General features: G+C 64.7%; 1 protein-coding gene across 1 annotated transcript in view; it reads left to right on the forward strand.

Moving 5' to 3' along the window:
• The window catches only part of ZNF469 (zinc finger protein 469), a 59,655-nt gene extending 45,130 nt beyond the window's left edge, over positions 1-14,525 (forward strand). Inside the window, exon 3 of the mRNA XM_007994325.3 lies at positions 708-14,525. Coding sequence (XP_007992516.3) covers positions 834-12,749 — 11,916 coding nt within the window. The 5' untranslated portion in view covers positions 708-833 and the 3' untranslated portion in view covers positions 12,750-14,525. The remainder of the gene's footprint in view (positions 1-707) is intronic.
• The last annotated feature ends 5,027 nt before the right edge of the window (positions 14,526-19,552 follow it).

Here is a 19,552-nt window from a genome sequence, read left to right on the forward strand (position 1 = left end):
GGCTCCTCTGGGTGGGCGGCCCCTGCTACATCTGGCATGTGCCAGAATGGAAGCCAGAACCGTCCAGAGGCTGGGGGCTTCCCGGAGCAGGGTCTGGACGTTACCCTGTGAGACCTGGTGGCAGGGAAATCCCGGCTGACAGCAGGGCAGGCTCTGCTCGGAACCAGCCGCCCAGGCCTGGAGAAGGTTCAGGCTGAGCCTCTGCTGCCTCAGTTCCCTACGTCCTGCAACGCAGCCTCCTGCCGCAAGGCCCTCCCCATGGCAGGTGTAGGCATCCACCTGGGCCCTCCTGGACGCTGCCAGGATCCTGCCCTGGGGCAGTTCCTGCAGGCCTGGAGCTTGTGCCCCACACAGGGGCCTGTCCTCTCCACAGCCTGGTCAAGGACTGCTCTGAGGCTGTAAGCGGCCTTCTCACACCCCAGAAAGCTCCCCACTGCCTCCCCCCTCCACTCGCTCTCTACACTCCACCTCTTCTCCCTGAGATGGGGAAGGATCCCTGCTCCATCTGGCGGGATGCTCTCTCCCTTCCTGCTTCTCTTAGGGGCCGAGCCGAGCATCCCTTCTAAGCTCGGAGTTTCTGTGATGGCTGCACGTAGCATCTTCTGCTTCCGGCCCGGCCACGCTCGCATGGAGTGCCTGGAAGCTCCCCGCCTAGGCGAGGGCCACCCAGCCCCTCCGCCCCACTCACCCCTGACCTTTCCTTCCAGGCTCCACTCAGGACCATGAGCGCAGGCTTCCCTGGGGCCCACCGAGGGCTGAGGATGGCCGTCCAGCCCACTACCCGGGGCCCCCTTCGGACGGCTGCATTGTCCTAGCGCCAGGACGGAGGGGCCATGCCTGGCGAGCGCCCCCGAGGAGCGCCACCCCCCACCATGACTGGAGACCTGCAGCCCTGCCAAGTTGCCAGCAGCCTGGAGCGCCCCTCCCAGCCCCCACTGGGGGACAACACCCCAGCCAGCAGGACCACCAAGGATGCCAGGGAGGCTGGCGGCCGGGCCCAGGACATGGAGCTCCCCGAGGTCCAGCCGAGGCAGGCCAGGGATGGGGAGCCCAAGCCCCCACCCCTGAGAGGCCAGGCCCTGAGCAGCACCCCTGGGAATGGGGGCAGCCCCCAGACCCCGCCGGGGAGAAGCCCCTTGCAGGCTCCCTCAAGGCTGGTGGGCAGGGCAGAGGGCAGCCCCCCGCAGTGCTACAGTCTGAGCATCGCCAGCTCGAGGACCAAGCCCATCCTGGACGAGACACCAGAGAACCCACAGCTGGAGGCTGCCCAGCTCCCTGAGGCGGAGGCCCTTGGGACTGGAACTCCACTCAGGCCGGGCCCCCCAAGGACTGAAGCCCAGTCCACCGCTGAAGAGCTTGGCTTCCACAGGTGCTTCCAGGAGACACCCTCCAGCTTTACCTCCACCAACTATACCTCACCAAGCGCCACCCCCAGACCCCCAGCCCCGGGGCCCCCCCAGAGCAGGGGCACCAGCCCCCTCCGGCCCGGTTCCTATCCCGAATTCCAGGCCAGTGGGGCCGACTCCTGGCCTCCCGCTGCTGAGAATAGCTTCCCAGGTGCTAATTTCGGGGTTCCCCCCGCCGAGCCGGAGCCCATTCCCAAAGGCAGCAGGCCCGGCGGCAGCCCCAGGGGAGTTTCCTTCCAGTTCCCCTTCCCAGCACTGCATGGGGCCAGCACAAAACCCCACTGCATGGGGCCAGCACAAAACCCTGCGAATGTGGCTGGGCATGCATTCACCGATGGGCCACTGGTGTTTGCCTTCCACCAGCCCCAGGGAGCGTGGCCGGAGGAGGCCGTGGGCACGGGCCCTGCCTACCCGCTGCCCACCCAGCCTGCGCCCTCACCCCTGCCCTGCTACCAGGGCCAGGCAGGTGGCCTCAACCCCCACAGCAACCTCAGTGGTGCCCTCTCTCCCCCTGGAGCTGCTCACTCGGCCCCGAGACCCTTCTCCGACAGTTTGCACAAGAGCCTGACCAAAATCCTTCCCGAAAGACCACCTTCAGCCCAGGATGGGCTGGGGAGTACAAGGGGGCCCCCTAGCTCCCTACCCCAGAGGCACTTTCCAGGGCAGGCATACGGAGCCAGCGGGGTGGACACCAGCCCCGGGCCTCTGGACACTGAGCTGGCTGCCCCAGGGCCCCCACCTGCCAGGCTGCCCCAGCTGTGGGATCCCACAGCAGCCCCCTACCCCACACCTCCTGGGGGCCCCCTGGCTGCCACCAGGAGTGTGTTCTTTAACGGCCAGCCCAGCCCAGGCCAGCGGCTCTGCCTGCCCCAGAGTGCCCCCCTGCCTTGGTCCCAGGTGCTCCCGACCACTGGGCCAAGCCCCCATGGAATGGAGATGCTGAGCCGGCTGCCTTTCCCCGCCGGGGCCCCCGAGTGGCAGGGGAGCAGCCAAGGAGCCCTGGGCACTGCTGGCAAGACACCGGGACCCGGGGAGAAGCTGCCAGCCGTGAGAAACAGCCCAGGCGGCTCCCCGGTGCTGTTCACCTACAACGGAATGACAGACCCTGGAGCCCAGCCCCTGTTCTTCGGGGTGGCCCAGCCCCAGGTTTCACCCCACAGGACACCCAGCCTGCCCCCACCCAGGGTGGTAGGAGCCTCCCCCAGCGAGTCCCCGCTGCCGTCACCGGCCACCAACACGGCCGGCAGCACCTGCTCTTCCCTGTCGCCGATGTCCAGCAGCCCTGCCAACCCCAGCTCAGAGGAAAGCCAGCTCCCCAGCTCACTCGGGCCCCCGGCCTTCTTCCACCCACCCACTCACCCCCAGGAGACGGGCAGCCCCTTCCCGTCCCCGGAGCCCCCCCACTCCCTCCCCACCCACTACCAGCCAGAGCCAGCCAAGGCCTTTCCTTTTCCCGCAGATGGGCTGGGAGCCGAGGGTGCCTTCCAATGCCTGGAGGAGACCCCATTCCCCCACGAGGGCCCCGAGGTGGGCCCGGGAGGGCTGCAGGGCTTCCCCCGCGTGCCGCCCCCGTACCCCACACACCACTTCTCCCTCAGCAGTGCCAGCCTGGACCAGCTGGACGTGCTGCTGACCTGCAGGCAGTGTGACCGAAACTACAGCAGCCTGGCGGCCTTCCTGGCACACCGGCAGTTCTGTGGCCTGCTCCTGGCCAGGGCCAAGGATGGCCACCAGCGGTCCCCAGGCCCCCCTGGGCTCCCCTCGCCCACCGCTGCTCCCAAAGTCCCCGACGACGCACATCCGGGCCTGCTCAACCACACGAAGACCTTCCTGTTGGCCGGGGACGCCCAGGTGGAGGGTAAAGACGACCCGCTGAGGACGGGCTTCTTGCCCAGCCTGGCCGCCACCCCCTTCCCGCTCCCTGCCTCGGACCTGGATATGGAAGACGACGCCAAGCTGGACAGCCTCATCACCGAGGCGCTCAACGGCATGGAGTACCAGTCGGACAACCCCGAGATAGACAGCAGCTTCATCGACGTCTTTGCGGACGAGGAGCCTTCCGGTCCCAGAGGTCCCAGCACTGGACAGCCCCCCAAGACCAAGGCGGGGGTGACTCCGGAGAACAAAGCTCCGCCCCCGCTCCCAGCAGCCACGCCGGACCCCCAAACCCCCCGCCCTGGGGACAGGGGCGGCCCAGCCCGGGGCAGGCCCAAAACGCGTTCCCTGGGTCTGGCCCCCATCGAGGCGGATGCGCCCAGCCAGGGCAGGCAGCAGAGGAGAGGGAAGCAGCTGAAGCTGTTCCGGAAGGATCTGGGCACGGCCAGCGCAGCAGAGGGGTCGGGCGGGGGCAGCAGAGCCTCCGGCCTGAGGCCCAGGAGGAAGGGCAGTCTCGGGGAGCGGCCCCCACCCCGCCCCCGGGGCCTTAGAACTCAGGGCCCCGAAGGCCGTGCAGACCCCGCCCCCCAGTCTCGGGGAGCCGCCGCCCTCCCCGAGGAGACCCGGAGCTCCCAGCGCCTCCGGCTGCCCCCCAAGAAGGACCCCAGGAAGAGGAAGGCTCGGGGCGGCACCTGGGGCAAGGAGCTCATCCTGAAAATCGTGCAGCAGAAGAACAAGCGCTACCGGCGGCTGGGGCTGGGGCGGCAGGCGGGCAGGCGCAGCTCCCGGGCGGCGGAGAGGCCCCAGCCCGGTGCCGAGGACCGCAGGCTCCGCGAGTACGACTACGCCTCGGAGTCCGAGGAGGACGAGCCGCCTCCGCAGCGGGGCCCCGGCTTCAGAGGCCGGCGGTGCCGAGGCGAGAAGAGGAAGGAAGTGGACTCGACCCCGGGTCCCAGAGAGGATGGAGGGCAGCAGAAACCCCGGAAGACAGTGAGGCAGGAAGCCGGCGGGGACAGAGCCCCCCCGAACCCCGAGGAGCCAGGCAGGCCTCGCCCAGGCCCGGGCAGGAGCCCTCAGGCCCATGGCCCATCTCGAAGCCTGGAGGCGGGAGCGGCTGCCAGGGAGAGAGGCCCCAAGTGTGCTGATCGCCCCTCAGTGGCCCCCAAGGATCCCCTGCAGGTCCCCACCAACACCGAGACCCCAGAGGAAACGCCCCCATCACTGGACTTGCCCCAGGAGGCCAAGGAGCCTGAAATTGCCAAAGAGTCACCCCCAGACACCGCAGAATTCACAGAGCCTTTGCCTTCTCCTCCAGCCGCCTGTGTGGGAGAAAGCCGCGGTCTCCTGACGCCAGAGCAGCCGCAGCCCAGCAGACATGACGCCTGCACCCCCAAGTTGTCGGGAAGCCTTGCCACCACGGCGCCCCACGGAAGCTCACCAACGCCAGGTGTGGGCAGCCTGCTGGGTGGTCCTGGGTGCACACAGGCCCCTGTCTCCCACAACAGCGAGGACCCCACTGCCCACCAGCCTGGAGAATTTCTGGCACCCATGGCTAACCCCTCAAGTACCGCCTGCCCCAAACCCAGTGTTCTGTCTTCAAAGATCTCCAGTTTGGGCTATGACCCTGCTGGTTTTAACGGAGACTCCTTGGGGGTTCCGGTTGCCAAAAAGGGGCCTCAGTCCTACAGCAGCCCCCACAGTGAGTTGTTCCTTGGACCCAAAGACCTGGCTGGCTGTTTCCTGGAAGAACTGCACCCCAAGCCCTCAGCCACAGATGCCCCGCCGGCCAGCAGCTCCTGCCTTTGCCAGGATGGCGAGGATGCCGGTTCCCTGGAGCCACAGCTGCCTAAGAGGCCACCTGGCATGGCTGAAACGGACCCAGGCAGAGCCGTGTCGCCACTGACCTTGGAGTCCACATCCCTTTTCCCAGACCTGCCGGTGGACAGATTCGACCCACCCCTCTATGGCAGCCTGTCTGCAAACAGGGACCCCCAGCTGCCATTCGCATGTGCCGACCCTCCCCAGAAGACGCCACCGTTAGATCCACCGTACCCCTCTTTTTTGCTGCTTGAGGAAGTATCCCCGATGCTGCCTAGCCATTTTCCTGATCTCTCGGGGGGAAAGGTGCTCAGTAAAACGTGTCCCCCTGAACGGAGAGTGGCTCCCAGTGCCCCGCCTTTGCCTGGGAAGGGGAGCAGATGTAATGTCGCTCTTGTGAGTCACCTGTCCGAGGACGAACTGGAGATCCAGAAATTGGTCACCGAGTTAGAAAGTCAGCTGCAAAGAAGCAAAGAAACGCATGGGGCCCCGAGAGAGCTTGGAGAAGCTGAGTCTGTGGGCCGGGTGGAGCTGGACACAGGCACAGAGCCACCCTCCCAACCGCACACGTGCCAGGCCACTGCGCCCCACAGGGACACGTTCTCAGCAGCTGACCTCAGGGGCGTTGGGGAATCTACCGCACATCGAGAGGGTGCGGAAACGGCTGTGGCCACCGTGGAAGGGGTTCAGGGGAGGCCCCGGGGGACGTGGCCCTGCCCAGCCTCCTTCAATCCGGGAGAGGCAGCCCTTCTCCCCTCTGCCCAGGAAGACCTGGTTTCTGGGGCTCCTTTCAGCCCCAGGGGAGCCAACTTCCATTTTCAGCCGGTGCAAAAAGCCAGAGCCTCCAGGACTGGACTCTCCCAGGCAGAAGGAAATAGCGGGGTCCCCCCAGATATCTGCCTGCCTGACCCCAGCAAACAGCCGGGGCCACAGCTGGATGCCCGGAGCTTAGCAAAGTGCAGCCCCAACCAGGAACTTTCATTTCCTAAGAATAAGGGGGCCACTGGCTCACAAGAAAGTAAAGACTCCCTGTGGCCGCTTCCCTGTGAACAGAGAGGAGGGTTCCTCCCAGAACCCGGCACAGCAGACCAGCCCCACCGAGAGACCCCTGCTCCGGAAGCTTTTGGCAGCCCTGCTGTCCATCTGGCCCCTGACTTGGCATTTCAGGTTGACGGGGCTCCGCCTCTGGATGCCACCTGGCCTTTTGGTGCCAGTCACAGCCATACTGCCCAGGGACATTCTGCAAGCAGAGCAGATGGGCGCTGCTACCCGACGGCAGGGGCGCCTGACTTTGAGGGTAGTGAGTTTGCACCGGCAGAGGCCTCCTCATTGACTGCCCCCCGGGGCAGGGAGGCTTGGTTGGTCCCTGTGCCAAGTCCTGCTTGTGTGTCCAACACCCACCCCAGCAGGAGGTCCCAGGACCCAGCTTCGAGCCCCCTACATCAGCTCCCGCTCCGGGGGCCTGGAGCGGCTGACAGTGCAGATGGCATCCTGGGCTTGCAGGAACCGACACCTGCTGCCCAGAGCCCTCGGCGAGTGAACCTCTCAGGTCGCAAAGGGGGCACTGTAGAAGGAGGGAAGGTGGCCTGTGGCCCTGCCCAGGGCTCCCCAGGGGGTGTGCAGGTGACAACTCTCCCTGCAGTGACCAGACGTCAGCTGGGGCTGGAGGCAGATGGACATCAAGGCTTGCTTGGCCAGGCTGAGAAAACCCAGGGCCAAGGCAGAGGCAACCAGCTTCAGCCAGAGAACGGGGGGAGCCCAGGGGGGATGGATAACCACGCCTCAGTCAATGCCAGTCCCAAAACAGTGCTGGCCAGCCCCACCGAGGGTGCAGTCCTGCTGGAGAAGCACAAGGGAAGCAGGGCAGCCACGAGCCTTCAGGAGGAGGCCCAGCCCACCCCAAGCCCTCCATCCCCTGATAGGGAGTCCCTAGCACTGGTCTTAACAGCAGCCTACACCCAAAATGGATCTGAGGGCTGGACTCCAGAGAGGGCGTCCAGCGCTGGCCTGAACAAGCCACTGCTGGCTGAAGGGGATAACCCAACACCCTCTGTTGGGGACCTGACCGCCTGCGCCCCCTCACCCACTTCAGCCACCCCCATGCCCTGCAGCCTCGGGCCCCTCCCCCATAAAGACCCACCCACCTCGCCTTCCAGTGCCACCAAGGCCCAAGGTGGGCTGGGGGGGCAGCTGCCAGCATCTCCATCCTGCAAGGACCCTCCCGGCCCCCAGCACCTGCTGGCCTGTTCTCCTGCCTGGGCACCTCTGGAAGAGGCAGATGGTGTCCAAGCCACAACAGATACTGGAGCTGAGGATCCCCCAGTGGTTCCCCTGTCTTTGACAACAAGCCCCTGTGATCCCAAGGAAGCCCTGGCTCATTGCCTTCTCCAGGGTGAGGGCAGCCCCCTGGAAGACCCTTCCTCCTGGCATCCTGGCTCCATCAGTGCCATAACCTGCAGTCACAGCAGAGACGGCCCCAAAGACAGCACTGTAAGAATTCCGGAGGATTCCAGAGAAGAGAAGCCGCAGGAGTCTCCTGGCCAAGCCACCTCTCCTCCTCTGGCGGGAGCTGTCTCCCCCAGCGTGGCCATCGGGGCTGCTGGCCTGTCTAGCACTCCCACCAAAGATGAGGCACAGGCAGGCAGGGGGCTCCCAGGGCCAGACCCCCAGAGCAGGGGAGCCCCGCCCCACACCAACCCTGACAGGATGCCCAGGGGCCACTCCTCGTATTCTCCAAGCAATACTGCCCACCTCGGCCACAGGGAGGACCAGGTTGTCACAGCTGTGCCCACTGAGCCTCCCACACTACAGGGTACAGGGCCAGATTCCCCCGCCTGCCTGGAAGCTGAGGTGGGGAGCAGCAGCAAGGAGCCAGAGGACCCAGGGACCCCTGAGGCCGGGCGCTCTGGCGTTACCAAGATGCCCAGGGTCACCTGCCCTTCCACAGGACTCTCCTTGGGCAGAACCACAGCTCTAAGCAGCACAGCCAGTGACTTCCAGTCTGACTCCCCCCAAAGTCACAGAAATGCCTCCCACCAGACTCCCCAGGGGGACCCCCTCAGCCCCCAAGACCTCAAACAGAGGCCTCGTGGCTATAAAAAGAAGCCTGCGTCTACAGAGAATGGCCACTGGAAGGACCAAGCTCCACACGGACCTGTGACCTGTGAGGTCTGCGCAGCCTCCTTCCGCTCCGGGCCGGGCCTGAGCCGGCACAAGGCCAGGAAGCACCGGCCACACCCGGGAGCCCCCGCGGAGGCAAGCCCAGCGGCCTTACCTGCTCAGCAGCCTCTGGAGCCCCTAGCCCAAAAGTGCCAGCCCCCCAGGAAGAAAAGCCGCAAAGTGCCTGGGAAGGAGAGACCAAATCACTCACGGGGAGACCCCAGCCACGTGGCCCAGCCACCGCCTGCCCAGAGCCCAAAGGAGGTTCTCAGAACACAGGGGAACACAGGCTCCCCACATAGCCAGCAGCTGCAGCCTCCAAGCCCTACTGAGCATGGGGTGAATGTGAAGGCTCCGGCCTCCAAGCCCAGATCAGACCAGGCCAGGGAAGATGAGCTCCATCCCAAACAGGTAGAGAAAAGAGAAGGCCGGAGGTGGCGCCGAGAACCCACCGTGGACTCCCCCAGCCACTCAGAGGGGAAGTCAAATAAGAAAAGGGGAAAGCCAAGAGGTAGAAGGCTCCGGGAGGAGAGCGCTCGTCCGGCCTCTTCTGATGCGATTTCAGATGGGCGCGGCTCCAGACCATCCCCTGCAACGGCCAGTTACGCAGCCCCTCTGAGCCACTGCCTCTCTCTGGAAGGAGGGCCTGAGACTGACAGGGAGCAGCCACCTCGCTTGACCACGCCGGGGCCTGGGGTGATGGAGGGTGCAGCGGAGACCGACCTGGAGGCTCTGTGTGCAGGGGAGACTGGCGTCCAGAAGCCACCTGGAGATCAGATGCTGCGTCCAGGGAGGATGGATGGTGCAGCTCTGGGGGAACAGCCAGCTGGGCAGAAGGGAGCCTTGGCAAGGGGGCTCTGGGGACTGAGAGAGACCAAGGCGTTGGGTGTGTGCAAAGCGTCTGGGAGTGAGCCTGCGGAGGACAGCAGTGGGGCCCACAGCAGATCAGAGGAAGGCATCTGGGAGGAGCACATGCCCACCTTGGGCCCCCTGGGTTTTCCCGAGACTTCCGGTTCTCCAGCGGATGGCACTACCAGCAGCTGCCTCCAGGGCCTCCCGGACAACCCAGATGCCCAGGGTGGAGTCCAGGGGCCTGAGGGCCCCACTCCTGATGCCTCCGGCTCCAGTGCCGAGGATCCTCCAAGCTTGTTTGATGATGAGGTCTCTTTCTCCCAGCTCTTCCCTCCGGGTGGCCGCTTGACTCGAAAGAGGAACCCGCGTGTCTATGGGAAGCGCTGTGAGAAGCCGGAACGCCCGCTGCCAACCCAGCCCAGCTTCGAGGAGGGCGGCAGCCCCACGCTGGGCCCAGCCGGCCTGCCCACGGACCTCAGCGACTCTGGTTCCCTCTGCCTCTGCCATGAGGACCCGTGGGAGGATGAGGATCCCACAGGTCTGCCCGAGTCCTTCCTCCTGGATGGGTTCCTCAGCAGCAGGGTGCCTGGCATTGACCCCTGGGCTCCCAGCCTCAGCCTGTGGGCCCTGGAGCCCAGCAGGGAAGCCAGTGCAGAGAAGCTGCCCTCTCACTGCCCCGAGGACGATCGGCCCGAGTCCATTCCTGAACTGCACATGGTCCCAGCGGCTTGGCGAGGCCTGGAGCTGCCGGCCCCTGCCGATGACTCCTCCTCTTCTGTCAGAGACGTGAGCCCCGAGCCCCCCAGCCTGGAGAGAGAACGCTGTGACAGTGGGCTTCCCGGGAACGCCCACCTGCTGCCGCTCCGGGCGGACTTTGAGGTGCTCACCACCAAGTTTGAAATGCAAGACCTGTGCTTTCTGGGACCCTTTGAAGACCCAGTGGGTCTCCCCGGCACCAGCTTCTTAGACTTCGAGGCCACGGCGAGCTCCCAGGGGCCACAGAGCCCAAGGACAGAGGAGGCTGCAGGGGCAGGGAGGGCCCAAGGCAGAGGCCGGCCGGCCAAGGGCAAGCGGGCCTCCTACAAGTGCAGGGTGTGCTTCCAGCGCTTCCGCGGCCTGGGTGAGCTGGACCTGCACAAGCTGGCCCACATGCCCGCGCCGCCGCCCACCTGCTACATGTGCGTGGAGCGCAGGTTCGGCTCAAGGGAACTGCTGCGGGGGCACCTGCAGGAGAGGCACGCGCAGAGCAAGGCAGGGCCCTGGGCGTGTGGCATGTGTCTGAAGGAGGTGGCCGACGTCTGGATGTACAACGAGCACCTGCGTGAGCACGCCGTGCGCTTCGCCCGCAAGGGGCAGGCGCGGAGGTCCTTGGGGGACCTGCCCAGAGGCCTGGAGGGCAGCAGCGCCATTGCCCACCTTCTGAACAGCATCATGGAACCCGCGCCCAAACCCCACAGGGGCAAGCGCTCCCTGGGCAAGGCCGCCAGGAGCCCGGGAGACCCGTCGGGGAAAGAGGGAGACGCCGGGAAAGAGAGCCCAGGCCAGAGGGCGAAACCCCGAGCGCGCAGCACCCCCAGCAACCCCGACGGGGCGGTGGCACCAGACAGCGCCCCTGCCAACGCCCTGGCTGACGCCGACAGCCCTGCGGCCTGCGAGAAGCCCGCTCCGGCCGGCAGCCCGGGCCTCCCCAAGACGACCCCCGGCCCGTCCCCCGACCCCGGGGCCGGCGGGGAGCCCCTCCTGCAAGCTGCCCCGGTGCACGAGGCCTGCAAGGACCCGTCCCGCGACTGCCACCACTGCGGGAAGCGCTTCCCCAAGCCCTTCAAGCTGCAGCGCCACCTGGCGGTGCACAGCCCGCAGCGCGTCTACCTGTGTCCGCGGTGCCCCCGGGTCTACCCCGAGCACGGGGAGCTGCTGGCACACCTGGGCGGGGCGCACGGGCTGCAGGAGCGGCCGGAGCTGCAGCACACGCCGCTGTACGCCTGCGAGCTCTGCGCCACGGTTATGCGCATCATCAAGAAGTCGTTCGCCTGCAGCTCCTGCAACTACACCTTCGCTAAGAAGGAGCAATTCGACCGCCACATGGACAAGCACCTCAGGAGAGGGCGGCAGCCCTTCACGTTCCGCGGCGTGCGGAGGCCGGGAGCGCCAGGGAAGAAGGCCCGGGCCCTCGAGGGCACACTGCCCAGCAAACGGCGCAAGGTGGCCATGCCCGGCAGTGCCCCCGGGCCCAGCGAGGACCGGCCTCTTCCCCGGGGAGGCAACCCCATCCTGACAGAGGGCTCCCTCCCAGCCCTGCTCCACCTCTGCCCAGAGGTGGCTCCCAGCACCACCAAGGGATGGCCTGAGACCCCAGAGAGGCCTGTAGACCCCGTGACCCAGATGATCAGTGGTTGCGATCTGCCATCCGACCGTCGGGAGTGTCCTCCGCCGTCTCTGTCTCCCTTCCCAGCTGCCTTGGCTGATGGCAGAGGGGAGTGTGCGCTAGACGGAGCCCTGAAGAGGCCAGAGAAGGAGGCTTCCCCAGGCAGCCCCAGGCCTCTTCTCCAGCAAGCTCTCCCTCTGGGGGCATCTCTGCCACGGCCGGGGGCCAGAGGCCAAGATGCGGAGGGAAAGAGGGCTCCTCTCCTGCTCTCAGGGAAACACAGGGCCCCCGGTGCCCATGGCAGATGTGCCCCTGACCATTTCCAGGAAGATCACACCCTGCTTCAGAAAGAGAAGGAGGTGTCCTCAAGCCACATGGTGTCTGAGGGGGGGGCCGGAGGCCCCTTCCACAAGGGCAGCACCACCAAGCCTGTGGGCTGTCAGAGCTCGTCAAAGGACAGGCCGGCAGCGTCCACCCCCAGCAAAGCACCCAAGTTCCCAGTGCACCCAAGGAAGGCGGTGGGGAGCCTGGCACCCGGAGAGCTGGCCCGTGGCACAGAGAATGGGACGAAGCCCGCCACCCCCAAAGCCAAACCAGGCCCCAGCTCCCAGGGCAGTGGAAGCCCTCGCCCCGGCACGAAGACGGGAGGTGGCAGCCAGCCCCAGCCAGCCAGTGGGCAGCTCCAGAGCGAGACAGCCACCACCCCAGCCAAGCCCAGCTTCCCCAGCCGGAGCCCTGCACCAGACAGGCTCCCCCCTCGAGCCCAAGCCAAGAGCTGCACCAAGGGGCCAAGGGAAGCTGGTGAGCAGGGGCCCCGCGGGAGCCCAGGTCCCAAGGAGAAGGGAGAGAGCAGTATGAAGAGGAAAAAGGGCCAGGTCCCAGGACCAGCCAGGAGTGAAAGTGTGGGGGGCTTCGGGAGAGCCCCCTCGGCCGCTGACAAGCCCCCCCGTACCCCTCGGAAGCAGGCAACTCCCAGCCGAGTGCTCCCAACCAAGACCAAGCCCAACAGCCAGAACAAACCCAGGCCACCACCCTCAGAGCAGCGGAAGGCAGAGCCGGGCCACACACACAGGAAGGACAGACTGGGCAAGGCCTTCCCCCAGGGGAGACCCCTGCTCAGGACCCCCAAGAGGGGCAGAGCTGTCCACGGTGCTGAACCTGCCGAGCCGCACACCCACCGGACGGCCGAGGCCCAGAGTGACCTCCTCAGCCAGCTCTTTGGGCAGAGACTAACTGGCTTCAAAATCCCTTTAAAGAAAGATGCTTCTGAGTAATTTCTAGGAGGAAGAGCCTGGGAGCGGAGCTGGGGGTTCCTGTCTGGGCCTGCCTCCTTGGCCAGCTCCAGCTCCCTGAGATGGTTCACTCCGTGGCCACTTAACTTCTTGTGCGACTGCTCAGTTCTTGATGTCAGAGCTGAGGCTGTGACGCTTTGAACAGGGCCCAGGGTAGGCAGCATTCCCTTTCTTGCTGGAAGGCTGCGGGTGAAAGACGGGGCCACTGCAGCCTCTTTGAGATCATACAGCTGTTTTCTTGGTACCAAGTACTTGAAGAGACAGCAGCCCGTCCCCCCATCCCCACCCCTGCGCCCTGTTGGCACCGACACCATAGAAGCCAATGTTTGGAGATTTGCACACCCTCCCGTTCCCCATATGGAGAAGGGAAGTAAGTTGAGGCAGCCGTGGGATGGTGGCAGGTTCCCTCTTAATCTTGCTGCTGTTGCTGGAATTCCAAAGTGACCTTAGAAACCACGTTGGGGAAGGCAGTGCTCACTACTTAGAAGAGCTGCTTCTGAGCCGCCTGGTCCCCCAAGAGCACAACATGCCTCCTCCCTCTGACCACAGGGTCATGCCTCCTCCCTCTGACCACAGGGTCATGCCAGCCTCCATTTGTGCTGCCAGAGAAAAGCCCATCTCTAGCACACCTTGACCCCGGGAACTGGGTTCCTGTATGGAACTGGGAAGAAACCGGCCCTGTGCCAGCTCCTGCGGGCCCTCACCGTTCTCACCCCCCCCACACCCCCAGCCTCCATGGCCGCCCTCCAGAGCCTCCCTGCTGTACGGAGTTCTGGGCTCCACCTATCTGCAATGTTACTCTGAAGTTTCTGGTGCTATTTTCATGTTGTAATGTGAATACAGGCTTCCTTGATTTTTTTTTTAAATGGGGGTATTGGGTGGAACAGATGGGGTCAGGGAGGCCCCACCACAGCTGCATTGAGGGCACGGGCACCCACGTGGTGGCGCTCTCCCTGCCTCCCCTGCTGGGCTGCAAACCTGAGGTCCGTGCTGCCAGACGGGGATGCTCAGGGCTGGGGCCGCAGAGCCGCTGCCCCAGCCGGGGCAGCCTCGTGCACTGACCTGACCCAGGCCCAGGACGCACGTGTCCTCTCACAGAGTTGTGCCTGTGACGGTGGGTCAAAGGGTGGGAGGGCTTCCTTCTCTCCGTAAGTATCTTGAAGATCCATGGTTTGTTTTGCTCTATTGTTTAGTTTTTACCTTGGGTGCAATGTGTATGACTAAAGTTTTTATTTTGATATTTGAAAGAGACCAAATCAGGCCCAGACTGCCTCTCTGGAAGGTGTTGTGGGCCATTCAAAATGCCTCCTGCCTCTGGAGTGTCGTAAACCAAGCACGGAGGGGCCCTGAGGTTGTACTGTAAACATCATAGTGACTTGTCTTTTCAAATATATTCCCACTATTTTCGCAGAAAACCTCCAGCTGTGTGACGTCTGTCCTCCCGCCAGTCGCCCACCCCTCGCCTGCACCTCCCTGAGCCTCAGAACTTGGTTCCCAGGGTGTCTGCACCGGCTGCCACTCTCAGGCCACCGTGGGCCAAGTGCCCGGCCAGGGCTGTGGGACCTCGTGCAGGACCCAGTGATGCAGCCATGGCTGTGTCCTAAGCACACCCCTTCAGCAGTGAGGGCTGGCCCCGGTTTTCCAGAAAGGGGCAAGCCCACCCCAGCCATCCTCGCTGAGGCCCCCCTCAGCCCGAGGAAGAACAGAGGGGAGGCTGAGGTGCCCTGGCGCCCCTCCCCCACATCAGAAGCAGCCCCGGGGGTCCAGGGAGTGATGGGGCTGTGCTGAGGGAGGGCGGGTGTGGGGCGTGGTCTCTGCCACCCTTGGGCCTCCCCACTGGCACCCGTCTGGTATGAGTTTTCCAGCCTTCACGTGCCAGGATGCAGCCCTCCCAAGCTGGGGAGCCAGGCCCCCTCACCTACACAGAAACACAGCCTTGTCCCCTCCTCTCTCCCACGCGCTGGTCCCTGCAAGTGTTCACTTGTCCCTACCTCAAAGCCTGCTCCCTCGTGTGCCCTTCCAGGTTTCTCCTGAGACTGTCTTCTGGAATGTTCTGTGGAAGCACCTGCCACTGACCATCACAGCATCCTCTCATCTTCTTGGCCGCTGGACTTGGTCAGCTTTCACCCCTCCCCCAGGTGGGCGCTGGGCCTCCCCTGCCTTCCACTTGTTGCTGGTGGAACTCACACCGTGAGGGCGTCTGCGAAGGGACCCGGCGTGGGGAGGGCAGTGCCTGACCTCGAAGCCCTGCTCTCAGATGGATGGCGGACGCGTCATGCCAGCTGCAGGGGCTGGGAACATGGGGAGCTCCAGACCGCAGCAGGACCTGGGCGGGATCTTACAAATGACTCCTAGCAGAGCAGCGACACCTTCCCTCTTGTTAACACACGAAGATCATGAGGCCGCCAGCAGTGATGCCTCAGTCTTCCCCTCTGTTTCCAAAGCTTCTTGGCTCTGGGATGGGGTCCTCAGGGAGCAGAGTGGCTCCATTGAGGGGGGCAACACAGGGAAGGGGCCAGGGCCGCAGGAGGAGTGGAACCAGGAGACCCTCCCCACCCAGCCTCCTGTGTCCTACAGAGCCCCTCAAAGATCCCAGTGTCTGGGGAACAAGTGACCCTCCCCAGTGAGGGTGGGTCACAGTAGGCCTCTGACTGGGCAGATGAGGAGGCTGCTCAGAGGAGTCGCCAGCCCTCCTTGCCTCACCAGGCTCGCTTTCCTCCCCTCTTCCATGGGAAGCGGAACTCCTAAATGAGACACCTTACCAGGATCTCACCACTTCTGTCCAAGCACACGGTGCCCCTCTTCCCTGATAGACGGCAAATTCACCTGGGGTCTGTGGCTGTGGCCCACCCACCCCCGCCGCCTCCCCACCCGCCAGGCCCCTGCCTGCAGGGTTCCCTTGGCCAGGAGCACTGTTTCCAGGCCCTCACAAGGCCCCTTCCCTCCTTTCGGGCCCCTCCCCTCATGCCCGCTGCCCTCTGCCCAGGTGACTCTCTGCTTGGACCCTGGTTTTTGGGTCTTCCAGGCCCTGATGGTGGCAGAAGCCACAAGGCAGCCTGGGCCAGGCCTGCCTGCGGAAGGGGCTGGTGAGTGGGGGTGAGGCCATCTGCCCTCCCTCTTTGCTCACATTGTCCACCCACTGTGCAAGGAGCCCGGCTCAGGGAAACGCAGACGCAGCCCCCAGGCGGGGCCTTATGAACGGGTGCTGGTCTGGCACGGGGATGATGCCTGGCGGGTGAGCGGGTGGCTTCCTCTCCAGTGAGGAGGCCCCGCAGGAGGGCTGTAGACAGGGGTTGGAGGGAAGGGCGTGGAAAGGACCTTGCGCCCCGCACAGGGCTCTGAGTTGGTGTTTTGGGGCAGCGGTGGGTCACGGGGCTGCCTGTCTGGGCTCGGTATGTGAAACGGTCCCATGGACTTCATGGGTGAAGACCCTTGAGATCCTGCCAGGTCTGCAGTCTGGGACACTTCTGCTGTTCAGTGCAGCGTGTCTCAGGCAGGGCCCCGGCCAGCAGCATCCAGGGCGCCCCACTTGGGTCAGCGGGTCTGGGACGGGGCTGGGCACTCGCTCCCACCAGCCTCGGGGGCTGACATTGGAGGGCCACTGCTCTGAGCCATCTGAGGCCCTGCTCAGGGACTGCCAGGAGCAAGCCCTGCCCCTAGACACTCACCTCTCCTCCTATGGGGCCTGAGACCACCATATGGCCAGAGACCTAAGGCGTGGATGGCCACCGCCTGGCCACCAGGTGGCAGCATTCGCCCGGCCAGGGGGCCTGGCCTCCACCTGGGCAGGGCGGCCGCCTGCAGCCTCCAGAGGCACCACACCTGCCGGCCCCACACGCACCCGACCTGCCCACCATCCACGTGCACACCCGGGACCTCCACACACTAAAGGGGACAGACAGGCGGGAAGCCCTCGACTGCACATGTGCACACAGCACAGCCTCACCTATGCGGACACCTGGGGCACTCAGACGCATGCCCACACACACACACTCCTGCTCAGCCCCGGGGTACACTCAGGTGCCTGCCAGTCCGCTCACACAGCCACAGGAGCGAGTGCTGCGGAGTTCCTGCAGGGTTCCCTGAAGGACAGGTGTTTGAGCTGGGAGCAGAGGACCACTGGGCGTGAGCTGTGCAGGCCCCATGGGGACCTCTGCAGAGGGAGTGGACACTGAGGCCCGGCCCTAGGCACAGCCAGGGCCACTCTCCATACCAGCCCTCCCCCTGGTCACAGTCAGGGCCACTGTCCACAACAACCCTCCCCCTGGGGACCGTGTCTCTCCCACCCAGGATTCTGAGGCCGTTTGCCCCAAGAGTGCAGAGTCCCTCTGTGGCCGGCACCCCCGATGGGCTGCCCCGAAGCAGCAGGGGGAGGCGGGGAGGCCATGAGTATGCAGAGAGCTCCCATAGAAAGCAGCATTATTTCCCATCATCCACGGCTAGATTCCAAGGCCTGACCCCAAAGCCGCTGGGGAGGTGAGGTAGAAGAGAAGTGGGTGCCCTGGGCCAGGCTGAGGAGACAGAGCGGGTGGGCAGCCGTGGAGGAGACGCAGGCAGGGGAGCACGTGCCAGGTGCCTGCCCCTGGGTCTCAGCCTGTGGGGCGAGGAAGCGGAGGGAGGGTAGGAGGGTGCCAGTGGTGAGCGGCAGGCCCGGCTTCATCCCCTCACCCCGCCACACAGAGAGGAGGTATGCAGGGCAGGGTCGGGGGTTCTGCGGGATGGGGGCACACCCTCCTCAGGGAACAGATGCAGGGGCAGTTTACCGGGAAACTCACTATTGAAAGCAGTCTCTCCAACACGCTCCTACACCTTGAAGCATCTGGTCTCCTGAGAAGACATGTGGATGGCCAGGCTCACACAGTGGGGAGAGGAGGATGGAGAGGGTCGGCCCCGGGGAAGGGGCTGTGTCCTGGTAACTGTGTGGATAGCCCAGTAACTGTGTGGATGGCCAGGCTCACACAGTGGGAAGAGGAGGATGGAGAGGGTCGGCCCCGGGGAAGGGGCTGTGTCCTGGTGACTTCAGGATGGCTGATGTGGCGATTCCTTGAAGCGCCCCTGAGGTGATGGGACTTGGAGGCCCTGGAGCCCGTGGGGAGCTCAGTCCTGCCCACGTGCCACGTACGGGCCACAGAGATGCAGCTGAAGCTGGGGGCTCCAGCCCCAGTGTCCCCCTCCCAGCGAAAGGACAGCAAGCAAGTCATACCAGGTTCCAGCTGGGAAGCAGCGGGAGGCAGTCCCCAGTTCTGGGTAAATCGCAGCCCCGGGACAGCCACACTGAGGCCCAGGGGTGTCTGTCTTTCCAGGTCTGCCCTGGCCTGGCTCCCAAGGCCACGGCCCCTTTCCCCAATGCAGTGTCTGTCTCACTAACCAGCTGGCGTGGCCTTGAGGAGAGGAGGCAGAGCCCTTTCCCCAGTGCAGTGTCTGTCTCACTGACCAGCTGCACGGCCGTGAGGAGAGGAGGCAGAACTGGTCCTCCCTGAGGCCCGGGGCACGACAGGGAGGTCAACACACTACCCCTTGGCCTGCACTGCCCGAGAGAACCCCAGGGCTGCTTCTGGGCCCAAGGAGGGGGCAGATGTGTTCTGCCAGCACAAGGAGGTGCCCAGGAGCAGCAGAGCCCTGAGCTGGGGGCCAGAGGCCTCAGGCTGGTCACCAGCAACCCCCCACCGGGCCTCAGTTCTTCGATCCATTAAATGGACAAAGTGACCACCAAGACCCTTTCCAGCCCTGGCTCCCAGCAGCTCCCTCGGAGGGTTCAATTCCAGGCAAGGAGCTGTGGTTCCCTGCACCCAGCTGGATTTCACAGACGCAGGCTCAGTTTCCCCTGTCTGTAAAATGGGCTCAGTGAGAGCTCCCAGGACTGTGATGAGAAGTGAGATGGCGTTTGTGAACTGCTGGCCTCATGCCAGGCAGTGGCGCTCTCTCTGTGAGGAGAGAGGCACACACCGCGGCTGGCGCCTTCCACACTGACCTGGGCCCCTGTTGCGAGGCTTGCAGAGTCAAAGTCACACGGTGGTGCTTCCTCGCCCCCCAGGGCCTGGCGCGGCTGGGGCCCTGCCTCTCTCTGACTCCATCTCCCACCCTTCCCACCCTTCTGTCTCAGTCATCTCTGGCTGCATACAAAACCACCCCAGCCCTCAGTGGCTCACAACAACAATCAGGTCTTTTGCTCTCAAATCTACAGTTTGGGCAGGGCTGGTTGGGCACAGCTCGTCTGCTGCCCGTGGCATCTGCTGGGGCTGGCGTCTCCAAGTGAGCTTCCACCCAACATAGTGATTGAGTTCCAACATCGAAGGCCCCGAAAGACAAGACCCAGACGCCACCGGCCTCTCGAGGACTGGGCTGGGAGCCGAAATGGTGTGGTTCCCTGCCCATCCTTCCGGCCAAGCAGTCCCAGAGCCAAAATCCAAGACAGGGACTGGGTCTCCCCGCCTGTGTGGAGGTGTGTCACAGATCCGGGGCCATGTTTTAAAACCATCACCATTGCCCTCTGGCCACAAATTATTTATATTCCACCCAGATGCAGGGCACACTCCCTCCTCCGAAAGTCTCCCCAAAAGTCTCACTGTGTCTCAGCGTCAGGCTCAGGCCCAGGGCCCTGACATTTAGATAGGGCCAGGCGTGCCTGAAACCCTCGAGTCATTCCTCCAGTGAAGCAAGCCCATGCCTCGGGGTGCAGGGCACGGGACATAAGACAAACGCCACCGATGCCCCTGTCGGGAACTGGGAGGAGACAGGTGGTTCCGAACCCCAGGTCCTGCCCCTGACAGTGACTGCACTGTTAG

Source organism: Chlorocebus sabaeus, chromosome 5 (assembly GCF_047675955.1).
Source record: "Chlorocebus sabaeus isolate Y175 chromosome 5, mChlSab1.0.hap1, whole genome shotgun sequence".
Taxonomy (NCBI): domain Eukaryota; kingdom Metazoa; phylum Chordata; class Mammalia; order Primates; family Cercopithecidae; genus Chlorocebus; species Chlorocebus sabaeus.